Genomic DNA, 12818 nt, shown 5'->3' on the forward strand with positions numbered 1-12818 from the left:
ATATATATGTATATGCGCATAGTTGTCAAGGTATTTCTCGAATTACACATTTGAAAGAAAAAAAAAAAAGGTGCATTAGACTCATAAAAGAATATATATATTTTCGTGCTTTTCATTTTACCTCATATGAGAGCAAATCTATCAAGTGTCTTTCATACGGGAAGGAACAACATATTTTGTAAATATTCTCATGGGTGTACGATCCTTTGTACTGTACATTCAACTGAAGGAAGGGAAAAGTATGTATGTATGTATGTATGTATGTATGTATGTATGTATGTATGTATGTATGTATGTATGTATGTATGTATGTATGTATGTATGTATGTATGTATGTATGTATGTATGTGTGTGTGTGTGTGTGTGTGTGTGTGCATATGCGCATATATACGTGGGTCGAATTGGAAATCGCAATAGCGAAGAAATGAATGAATGGGGCAATGACACAATGAATATATATCTGAATATGCACGTAAGTATATACACGTAAGTATATTCGCGTAAGTATATACACGTAAGTATATACACGTAAGTATATACACGTAAGTATATACACGTAAGTATATACATACGTGTGTATACGATGTGGGGAAAAAAAGGACTGTGCCTCCCCAGTTACTTACAAAATTCAGGATGTCGCTTATGACATGATCGAAGTGAAACATTTTCACTTTTTTCCTCTCCTTTTTTGAAGTAGTAGAATTGGCACTTCTGAAGCCTATATTTTCCATGCTATAATTAAGAATATAGTAGAAAAATTTGGCAATATTAATATTATTATCTAAAGATTTGCATATTTTTTTATTTCCCAGTAATTTGTTAACAGTTTTATCACCATTTTCTTCATTTATTAGATTTATATTTGTTCTCTCAAAATTTAAATCTAAATAAATATGTTCATCATTAATATAGACATTTTCTTGAATTTTGTTCCATGTATATTGCATATCTTTATTTTTACAAAAAAAATCAGAAAAATTATAAATATGATAACACACCTGTTTTGACAACATAATAAATTCATGAGTATAAAAATGTTCGGAATATTTACAAATTTCACTTAATATATGATACAAATAATTATATTTATTTAAAATAATATTTACATATAGTAATTTTAATAATATCAGAGAAGTGTCTTCATCGCCTTTTTCAATATATGAAGATAGTTTATCATTTTCTTCGTAAAATAAATTAAAGCTTAATCTGGGACTCCCCTCTACTGTATCATGTGCCATGTATGCATCACTGTAATTATTCTGCTCGCTGGATATAGTCCGCTCGGAAATTTTGACATCCTCATTCTTATATATTTTGATATCCTCATTTTTGTATATATTTATATCCTCATTTTCATATATTTTGATATCCTCATTCTTATGCATTTTGATATCCCCATTCTTATAAATTTTGATATCCCCATTCTTATAAATTTTGATATCCCCATTCTTATAAATTTTGATATCCCCATTCTTATAAATTTTGATATCCTCATTTCCATACATTTTAATATCTTCATTTTGCCGCATTTTGTTACTTAAATTTTTTTTTTTTTTTATTTTCTCATTTTGCTGTTCTATATCGCGGCCATACCTGTGCTTCATATATTCCTGAGATAAGTGGCTAGCTAAGGGTATCTTATTATTTGTTAAGGTCAAAATGTATAAGAAGTTTATTAACATATACGAATTTATGGATTTTCTTTCTTCAGTTATCATATGTTCAATGATATCATATATTTTCAAAATATTATCATCTTCATAATGCATGTTAAAACAAGCATAACAAAGAGCTATGCAACTATTCAGGTCTACTCTAGTTCTTTTTTGAATATCATAATTTACCCATGATGATGAAGTTACAGCACTACTACTCACTGCGCTTTTCATTTCGCTCCTATAATTTTTATCATTGGGAACATTCCATTTTGTAGCTTCTCCACTCGTCATGTGCTCTTCTAGGGTCTCTCCAAACGGATGAACATTTTCAGTCATCATAACTCCATTTTGTAAAATTCTTTTCACTCCTTGTCCTTCCTCATATGTTGATGTTACATTTCTCATCTGTGCATATCCAGTATCTGGTGCATCGTGCACATATTCAAAGTTACTATCAACAGAACTATATTGTCCATCTTCACAGCTGTTTAAAATATAACAAGTAATTGAATTAATTTTTTTTTTAAACACACTTATTAGTTTAGGTCTACGAGAAAGATGTGTTAATGCTATAAATTTCAAGTTTCTATTTGATGTTATATTACTTAAGAAAATTAAAAATTCAATATTTGTACTTTTTAGCAAAATAGGAATGATCTGTCTCATAATCATATTTAATATTACATCATCATACATACATCCATCTTTCATAATTATTAATAAATTATTAACATCTTTGATATTTAACTGCCAGAAATTGTTTAATCGTATCTTTATTTGTTCATATAATAAGTCATTAATATATGGTAAATACACTTCTTCCTTGTCATGCGCAAAATGGTCTATCTTCACGTTATCATCAAATATATCTACATAATTATTAGCACCACTTTGGTCCTCTACATGCATATACGGATGGGCATAATTTTCCCCATTGTTAAGATTACATATATGAGTAAAGGAAAGATATCCCTGGTTTGAGTATTTCATCAAGTCATTTATTATTAACGTAATATTAACACAATCTTCTCCACATAATAATTTATATTTCTTACCTACCTGCTCAAATATATATGATATTAATTTGAATATATCCAAATTTTGGATATTTAAATAACATATATTTTTTAAGGCATACAAAATTAAGGTCAAATTTTCCAAGTACAATAATTTTCTTATTTGATAAATTTGCTGAACAAGTACATAATAATATTTGTGGTCATACATTTCTAGAACGGATGAATGATATATAATATTCGTAAGCTGCAATGGGGTAAATGCATATACATTTTTTATTACTTTATTTTTTAAATGATTAAATAGATATTTATATCTGTAATTATATTTAATTCTACTTAGACAAGTTAATATCGAAACAACATCTTTCGTAGTAATTTGGTTCATATTTTCATTTATTTTTGTTAAAATATTTATGTACAAGTCAGGTTTATCCACATTTGCAAAAGTGTATGACCACAAAATTATACACAAATTTTTTACATTCATATTATGTAAATAAACATTAATAGCATTGTAAAAAACATCATTATAAAGATGATCATCATATTCATTCAATTTTGTTAATGAATATATTATATTAATTATATCCATATAATTAGCATCATGTATATGTTTTTCTATAATTTTTTTGATGTTTTTTACCAGCTGGCTTGTATAATTAATGTTGCTGAAGGACCATAAAATATTACTCACATTTTTTATACTTAATTGATCCATATTTTCTTCAATCTTTTTGGACAATTGATAATAGGTGTGTACATCTTTATATTTTAATTTTGATAAGGATGTAAGTAAGCAAATAACATCATTAAGACATACAAACGAAGATAAATTTCTCTTTATCTTGTCAATGATTTTCATTTTTAACATCCTACTTTCATTTGTTTCAATGATAATATTACTTAGTGTGTATAAGATACTACATATCTGCTTAGGCATAGCTTCGTCTAATTTGTTATTAATGCTACTTATTATATCATTAAAAAAGAAGGGGAAATTTTCAATTTTTACAAAAGCGTAGAATATTTGAACCAAGTTAGAAATTTCAAACGTAGATAAATTTTCTTCTATTTTTTTTATTATACTCAAATACATATAATTTTTAATAATACTTTGTTTTTGATAAGAATCTAACAACTTTGACATCTTCACTAGTGCACTACTTAAATTTATTTTATCACAGTTGTTCAAATTGTTGTACACTACATTTATTATACCATTCGCAGTTTTTTCTTTTTTTATTTCTCTCTGTATAATTAAATTGTCTATATTTCCATCAATGATGCTGCTCAGGCTTTCTCCGCTTAGTCTGTTCAAAATTTCGATCGGAGTTATCTCTATAGTGTGGTTGTCTTGCTTCATATGTTCGAGCTGCCCTTCGTTACATTTAGTCGCTTCCTTCATTTCCTTCGATTCTTTCACTCCCTCCGCCACTTTGCTGGACTCATTACCTGCCTTTCCCTCAATCAATCCCTTGATGCATTTCTTCGCTGTTATTTCTTCCACTTCTTCAACAAAAAGGGAGCTGTTAACTTTACTATCAGAACTGTTATCATTTGGTGTTGTTAAGTCATCAACTAAAATATCGCTCTCAATGTTTTTATGTTCACGGTTAGGCTTTCCAATAGAGTGAAAAATAGCTTTTGTCTTTAACTCTTCTTGAATTAAACAATTTACATTAAAATCGTCCTTTTCCAAATTTGTACTATCATTGGAAGGGGTACCATCCACTTTGGACATCTGATCCAAGTGATCATCGTCACCCTTTTCTTGGATTAAAAGGTGGTCTTGATAAATTTCGTTGTATGACTTAATATCATTGACGAATGTGTTGTCGTTTTTTAAATATGCGTCAATATCATCATGCACGTCTTCTATAATGCTTTTTTTTTTTTTTTTTTTTTTTTTTTTTCCTTCTTCTTCCGCTTCTACTACTATATTATCATCTACATTTTTACCATAACTATCCATTTGTTCTTTCTTTCTTTTCTGCCCATTTTGCTTGTTTTGATCTACTAATAAAAACATTTCTTCTTTTTTTAATTTTTCGTATTCTCTACTCATTTTGTAATCAAGTTCCTTTTGATAAGATTTCAATTTTTTTTTGTTTTTTAAATAGTCTTCTTTTTCTTTTAAAATTTCCCACAAGCTTTTGTCATCCTCCTCTATGACTTGTTCAGAATATTTACTGAATCGATTTTTCTTACATCTCCTATTCTGGTTATATTTTTTTATAAAATTTACGTACTTTTCATTATGCAGCAAAAAATCGCTACTTCTGGTATCATTTTTATTTAATATCTTCACTGTGCTATGTTCTTCTTTATCACAATTCTCCTCGTCAAATTTGTGTATGAACTCTTTTTGTTTCTGCACAAATACGTTATCGCTTTCGTGAGTAGGTTCGTCTACCTGAACTTCTTCCTCTGCATCTCTATCCTCCTCTAGGTTGACCGCTTCGTCTACTTCCTTCCTTCGTTTACGAACTGCGTTTATCCTATGCTCCGCCTGTTTATCTATAGAACTAAACGCGCGTTCAGTTAATTTTCCATTTAAATTGTACTTATATATCGAGTTTGCATGTGTAGCTTCAATTCTTGCCGTCGTATGAAGTATAAATCTATAGGAACACTTGGTGATCAATTTTTTTATCATCATTATTATAGAATAATTGTCGTTGTTACGAGTTATGGTAGGTATAAATCTTTAAATATGTTATATCATATTATTCCTAAATTTATTTTTATGCCCCCTTTTTTTTTGTGTTACAGTTATTTTTTTTTTTTTTTTTTTCATTTTTTAAAATATGTTCGCCATATCATCATAATATTGTAAAACTGAACAGCTATCCTATTTTAATGATACAATTATTGTGTAAACATTTTGTGTTTAGGTGAAGCGATGATTTATATTTTTTTTTTTTTTTTTTTTTTTTCCCTTATCCTTTTTTAATTATTTTCCTTCCACATACTGATTTTTTCCTATTTCTGGTACACCTCTTTGCCCCTTTCCCTCGTTGGAATGATAAGTAGTTTATTTTATTTTTTTCTTACTTCCCTTTGTAATTCTTTAGATTTTCCTACAATTGGTACTTCGTTGTTTCCCTATTTTAGTGGATTAGCAAAATGATGAAAAGAAAAAAAAAAAAAAAAAAAAAAATACATAAATGTATATGTATATATATGCATATGTACATATTTGCCTGAACAAGTAATGTAAAAATGGTAAAAAGTTTAAATTAAAAAAAAAAAAAATATTTTTACTAACGAGAAATGAGAATGTTGGTAGTGCTAGTCATGGAACAAACATGAGTGTAAATATATATGGGTACGCGTAAGTGTATACAAACGTGTATACTTAGATGCGTGCTTACAAGTATACTACTCTTACTTGCACTAACTGGCAAAATGAAAACAAAGTGCTAGACACCCTGCTACAGGATGTTTCGTGAAACACTAAAGCGAATATATGGTACTTACAAACATATGCAGTATGTCGTAGGAATAATTAAAAAGATGGAGAATTTTATAAAATTTATTTATTATTTAAAATAAAATAATGTATTTTACTTTTGCTTTGAGAAATATAATATAAAATGAACAGAGTTTGTACAAAACTGTGTTCAGATATATTGCACCCTCGATATTTTATAGTGTTGACAGTTTGCCCGAGTGGTTAAGGGGTTGGACTTGAAATCCAATGAGCTATGCTTGCGCAGGTTCGAATCCTGCAGCTGTCGAATCATTTAAAAAATGAATTAAATGAATTAAACGATGAATTTAAATGATGAATGTTTTGAATGTTTTAAATATGTTATTTTGAACATAAAATAAATATAATTATAATTATAATAAATTTTTTAAAACAATAAAACAATACAAAAGTATATTTTGAAATTTAATAAATAAATAAATAAAATTCATAATTTAAAGAATCAAAAAAAAATTAATAATTATTACATATCCTATAAATTTTAGGATGTTTTAGGATGTTTGCTTAATGAGCGTAATATGAATTTAATCAAAAATAAAAAATAGCACGTAAATTGTACTTTTTATTTGTGTAAAAAAAAGAAAAAAAATAGTCTAACTTTATTATATACTTGTCACCAGTGGAAAATACACGAATAAATATGAGTCATTTATTTAGAAATTTTTTAAATTTTAAATGATTTTTATTTTTTATTTTATTTAATTTTTCTTTTTTTTATAAATTTAAAAAGTTCCCACATATATTCACTTATATATGAAAAAATTTGAGCAAATTTTCTCACTTCAATGTTTTATATTCCTACTAATGAAGATGGTAAAAATGTAATAATTTTATTTTTGTAATATATTCTTAGGACCGTAACAATGTAGTGTACAGTTGAGAAGTTTTATTCCACTTTTTAATTATGCGCTAGTAACATGCAGGAATATACTTCTTAAAGACCAGTGCACAAAATATGTTTAATATGAAACATTCGCACAAGGTAAGAAATACTAGGAAAGTATATATTACAGAACGGTGCGAGCGGGAAAAACAAGGGCACAAGCTACCTCAGTGCAACAATGGCTACAACAACTGTAGGGGCATGATAATAAATAAGATGTGGAGAAGGCACTAGTAAAAATTTCACGCAAGCAAAATGGATAAAAATGAACCAAAAAAAAAAAAAAAAAAAGTTAAGCGCTTGTATTGATTTTTGCAACGGACTAGCACTAAAAATTAAAACGTAATAAGGACTTATAATCTCGTTATATCCATAATATTTTGCGTCCATGATAATTACTTGTAAAATACTGCAGTGTTAAAGGATTTTCTAACCGATGCTCTTTGAATACAAGAGAGGGGTACAGTTGTAATGCATGCCATAAGATCTTTACACGTTAAGGTATTGAAATTAAAAAAGAGTCTTAAAAAATTCAAAGGTTCTATTATTTCACTTTCTTTTGTACTTCCTGAACTGATAATAATTTTATTTAATGGAATAATTGAAAAAATATTATTTATATTTGATGAAAAAATAAAATGTTGATGATCTTCATTTATGGTATTTAACGAAGATACTTCAAAAAATATTCCTTTATCTAAAGCATTTTGTATATCTGCTTTTTTTAAAGAAACAAAAGATTTTTTCATATTAAAAAAAATTATATCACAATCAAATTTAGTCGCTGTCATATCTGCTTCCTCAGGAGAACTTATCTCAATTGCTATCAGATTGAAGTTATTTTCTCTTATTAATTTTTGGTAATTTCCCATTTTTACAGCATCGTCGTATTTTATATTCAGCCTTCTTAGTACATACGTGCTCGTGTTGTTTGATAGGTAAAAGTCTACTTCTTTTGGGGCACAGCTGCTATGTGTCTGAGCACCAGCAGTTGTTATTGCATCGCTAGACGTCAAAGCAGCACTGCTCAACAAATTTGCACGCAAACTTTGCAACTCCCCTTCTGTCATTTCATTTCGTACGTATAACATAAAATCATCGCATAAATTTTTGATGGATAAGGTATTAGGTCTATTAACTAAAATATAATTTTCCTCTATGCTGTTATTTATTCTTAATAAATGGTCATCCATTATATCTTCATCATTCATCTGATCAATGAAATAATTTCCTGATTCACTTTTTTTCGACTTATTCATTATATCAGCAATTTTATATCTAAAACAGTTTATAATTTTCCAAGATTCGTTAAAACTGTCATTAGTATTCTTATCATAGTCTGTACATATAGCAACTACACTATACCCTGAATGGAGCGCCTTGAATATCAACGCTTTTGCATTTTTCTTCGAGGAATATTTTAAGTGCAAATCTGCATACATTTTATATTGCTCAGAAGGGTTTGGGCGTTCTTACGTGAATAATACTGCTCTTTTCTCATTTTTTACAGAAGTGGGCAGGAAAAAAATAAAACGTTCCCTCAGTTAATACGCAGACATGGATTTTACTATATTTCGCTAACCCATTTATTCTACTGTACTGCTATTATGTTATACTTCTATTATACTATTTTGTTGTTTCACTGTTTTACTGTTTCTTCATTTTTTTTTTTTTTTTTTTTTTTTTTTTTGGTACGTATATTTCTATTTTGGCGCGCAAAACAATCCTCTACCATTTCACATTCATAACTCTTCCCTTATGCAAAGCAGTCAAAAATGGCTTATCTCAAAAACATTAAAAAAATATTTTCGAAAAGAGATTAAAATGTTGTAGTTCCTTCGTAATATTTATCGTAAATATAAATAAATTAATAAAATATTGAAGCTTTTTTTTTTTTCGGTCCTATTTTCTCTGCTTAATTTGAATTAATTGTATCATAGAGCCCTAAATCGCAGAATTTTAGTACTCCTCTTTTCATTAAGAACACTGGAGAGCAAAATTAACTATGATAAGTGCATATATATTTTTGCACTTGTGCACTTGTACATATAAATTTGTATATATGCATTTGTATATATGCATTTGTATATATACATTTCTTGCTAGAAAAACAAATTTATCTTTATATGCTTCTGTTTGTGTTTATGTTTAACTTTTTCTTTTTTTTTTTTTTTTTTGGACGATACCGTTTGAAGTGACGATGTTAAGGGAAAACCTTAGTTAAGAGAAAAAAAAAAAAAAAAAAAAAAATATACACCTTGTGAATATGTAATTAATTGCCTCCATAGAAGGGAACAAATCTGTTAGCGGCGAAATTAAACAAACAAACAAACAAACAAACAAACAAACATACAAACATACAAACATACAAACATACAAACATACAAACATACAAACGTACAAACATACAAACATACAAACAGTGGACAAAGCAACGTAAAATAAAATTGGTCAAAGCAGAGTATAGTATATATAAAAAAAAAAAAGTTAGTAAAAACCAGAGGCAACATGGGAGGGCATGAGACAAGGTCAAAAATGTATATATATTTAGGTGTAACGAATATTTATATTTAGGGTTTAAAAAATGTATATATATATTTATATGTTTACAAAGCAAAATAAGGAGCACTAATAAAAAGCCAAAAAAATATATTTGCATATTCATTATGATTTTTAGAAGCAGTAGTAAAATGCCAAAAAAATATATTTGCTCATTCGAAATGATATTTAGAAGTAGTAGTAAAATGGCAAAACATATAATTGCTCTTGCGTCATGATTTTTAGAAGCAGTCGTACGTGAGATAAGTGCACATCATGGAAGGCTGTGCAGTTAATAGAATTAACACAAAGACGTGCATACGTACATACACATTTAAACATGTGCGTACATACATATATATATATATATATATTCATGGGGAAGAACTTCAAAACGAAGGGACGATAGAGGCTAAATTGAAAAGAAACCGTAAAGAGCTGTACGCATATATTTCTCTTTTACCCTCATTACAGTAAAATTGTGGTTGCTAGAGTAATCCATCCAATTCATTCCTTTTTCGTTTGCCTTTTTATATATATTTTTTGCTAAAAAATAGACATATTGTTACGCATAACATACATAGAATACACCATTTTGCAGCTAATCTGAAAAGGCGAAATAAAGCAAAGCGATACATATCCACGTAGAAGATGCTATTCTCATGTAGTGCTTAGCTGCCTTAAATAAAAATCTTAATATATTACTGCATCGTGAGATTCATAGTTTTCATTTATATAGTTTAAGGAAGAGTTGTTGTCATAGTTGATGTAGTCGTCTTGTTGCATGTGATCCATTCCACTTTGGTAGTCGTCTTGTTGCATGTGATCCATTCCACTTTGGTAGTCGTCTTGTTGCGTGTGATCCATTCCACTTTGATAATCGCCTTGTTGCGTGTGGTCCATTCCGCCATGGTAGTTTCCAACATATTTATAGTTATCACTATTACAGTTTTCACCTGGTATGGACGTGAAGGACTTGGTTTGGTTTTTATTATTATTAATACTGAGTTTGTTAAAAAAAGGACTTTGTGGTTGTACATTTCCATGTAAAACGTCATTCATCATAGGTGCAATGAAGCCAGTAATTTTAGGATCAACCCAACCCTCAGAAGTGGATCCAAATAAATTTTGAATGGACGAAATATCATTTTGTTCAAAATTTTCAGGAGGCACTAAATCTAGAAATTTAGGTTTAGGCATATTAGGTACAGGTATAAATTGATGTACTTCAATTGCATGTAATTTGAAAGATATGGAATCTAACTTTCCTCCATCTATTGGTGGCTTATCAATTTTACCTACATATTCAATGGTAGGATTGACAGGACTTTTCTCTATAAAATTACTTGATGCTGTTGATTTCGTATCAGTATATATACCCATTTGTTTTTTGACCTTATTTAAATCTTTTTTAAAAAAAGCAGAAAAATCTTTTGGCATAGATTTAGGATATCCTGTCTGTGGATCTATGTCATTAAGGGAAGTTTCTCCCCTTTGATCCTTGCAGTTGTTGAAGGAACAGAAAAGCCAATTTTTTTTTTTTGTTTTTTTGTTCTTATCCTCTACATTTTGACGTTGCCCATCAGGTGTTAGCACAATGTCGTTCTTATCCTCGTAATCATCCTCAACTTCTCTATAACCGACGACTTCTTTGTAACCATCGATTTCTCTGTAACTGTCTATTTGGCTTTTTTCCTGGTCGCCTTGGTGGCTTCCCAGCTTTCTATCTTTTTTCGATATCAACCGAGCAAATTCAAAGAAAGGCCTTTTTTCAGAAGCTTCCCTGTTCATAATAGGTGCCTGTTGAATATAGGATGTATTATTTTTTAATAGTTCAGGAGGGATATCTATCGCCTTTTGATTTGGATTAAGAACCTCAGAAATGTTTTGAAAATGAACTTCAGGGTATGGTACTATTAAAGGTGGAGGACAATCTAACTCAACATCAATTTTTGGTACATATTTACATACAGGTACATCTTGATATTTTTCTTTCCATTGATATTTGACTATATCAACTTGTTTTTCCATTTCAGTAATTTTAGGTACAATTTTTTCTTTTATATCTACAATGATTTCTTTTTCTACATACTTGTCTATATATTTTATTTGAGGTACTTCTACCTCTATAATCTTTTGCTCTCCTTCATATTTGGGTATAACTCTAGGTATTTCTCTTACATCCCATATAGGTGAATAGATTGGTACATAACCTATTGGTATATCTACATCAACCGGATTTTCCAAAATTTTTTCTTGAGGTATATTTATTTTTCTTTCTTTGTATAATAATTCAACTGTTGGTACATCATGTTTTGTTTCTTGACTATAATATTTTGGTTGTACCACATCTTGAATTTCATATTTTGATGACTCGATTATTTTATCACGCACATACTTATCTTGGTATACAGGAATATTAAACACAGGTTGATCTCCCTTTACATTTATCACTGGTCTCTCACTACTTTGATATGTATAATCATTTCCCTCTTCATACGCTTGATCACTCTCTATATTCATACTTATAACGGGGGCTGCATAATTCCCCTTGCAGCACTCACTGAGCAGTAGTTTGCACTGTTTATCCTCCATCATTCATACACGTCCCTTGTAATTCCTTCTCTAAATTCGCAAACTTTCCCTAGCGTTTGCACATGTATATGTGTACGTGTGTATATGTGTGTGTATATATATACTTGCGCATAGAAATATACAAACAACAGTTGTTTAATGCCGCGACTTCACTTAAAATATTTTTGTACCTACTTACTTTGCGCTCTTCCTAGCCCTCTTTTCACATTTAATGTTATATTTTTTATTTTGTTTTTTTTTTTTTTATTTACCCAAAAAAGGAATACTTGGAAAAATCATAAACTGCGTATTTCTACAGTCGTTTTAATTAACGTTTTGTGTATTTTATCGTAAAATATTCCAACGACTACTGAAAATGCAACTGTTACTGCTGCTCATGCTAGAAATACTGCATGTACAAAAAAGGGCAATGCTTGAATTCCTCTTAAAAATTAAAGATAAAAATCAAGAATATGTAAAAAGACAAATTAAAAAAAAATAAAAAAAAAAAAAAAAAAAAAAGGAAGACCTTACATATGTATAAACATTACGGGTGTAAATTTAAAATGTTATATAGAACATAAACAAAACTGAAAAAAACAACACAATATAGTGTATATATCTGTCTGTTTGTCTATCCTTTTTTTTTTTTT

At 28.9% G+C, this 12818-nt stretch overlaps 3 protein-coding genes and 1 non-coding gene across 4 annotated transcripts in view; 1 reads left to right on the plus strand and 3 right to left on the minus strand.

Moving 5' to 3' along the window:
• Positions 1–5336, minus strand: part of PmUG01_11041900 (conserved Plasmodium protein, unknown function) — a gene marked incomplete at both ends in the record, with an annotated part of 5815 nt that extends 479 nt beyond the window's left edge. The window contains 2 exons of the mRNA XM_029006081.1: positions 122–223; positions 624–5336. Of these exons, the coding sequence (XP_028862606.1) occupies positions 122–223; positions 624–5336 (4815 nt within the window). The remainder of the gene's footprint in view (positions 1–121; positions 224–623) is intronic.
• A 999-nt stretch (positions 5337–6335) lies between these two features.
• PMUG01_11042000.1 lies at positions 6336–6417 on the plus strand. Its single transcript has one exon. It is a non-coding gene (tRNA).
• Positions 6418–7448: 1031 nt separating this feature from the next.
• Positions 7449–8495, minus strand: RPP1 (ribonuclease P/MRP protein subunit RPP1, putative; the record flags this gene model as incomplete). Its single annotated transcript, XM_029006082.1, has 1 exon — positions 7449–8495. The coding sequence occupies one exon, from the start codon at positions 8493–8495 to the stop codon at positions 7449–7451; it is 1047 nt and encodes a 348-aa protein (XP_028862607.1).
• Positions 8496–10284: 1789 nt separating this feature from the next.
• ALV7 (inner membrane complex protein 1j, putative) lies at positions 10285–12186 on the minus strand (the record flags this gene model as incomplete). Its single annotated transcript, XM_029006083.1, has 1 exon — positions 10285–12186. The coding sequence occupies one exon, from the start codon at positions 12184–12186 to the stop codon at positions 10285–10287; it is 1902 nt and encodes a 633-aa protein (XP_028862608.1).
• Positions 12187–12818: the final 632 nt, after the last annotated feature.

This window comes from Plasmodium malariae (genome assembly GCF_900090045.1).
Source record: "Plasmodium malariae genome assembly, chromosome: 11".
NCBI classification, from domain to species: domain Eukaryota; phylum Apicomplexa; class Aconoidasida; order Haemosporida; family Plasmodiidae; genus Plasmodium; species Plasmodium malariae.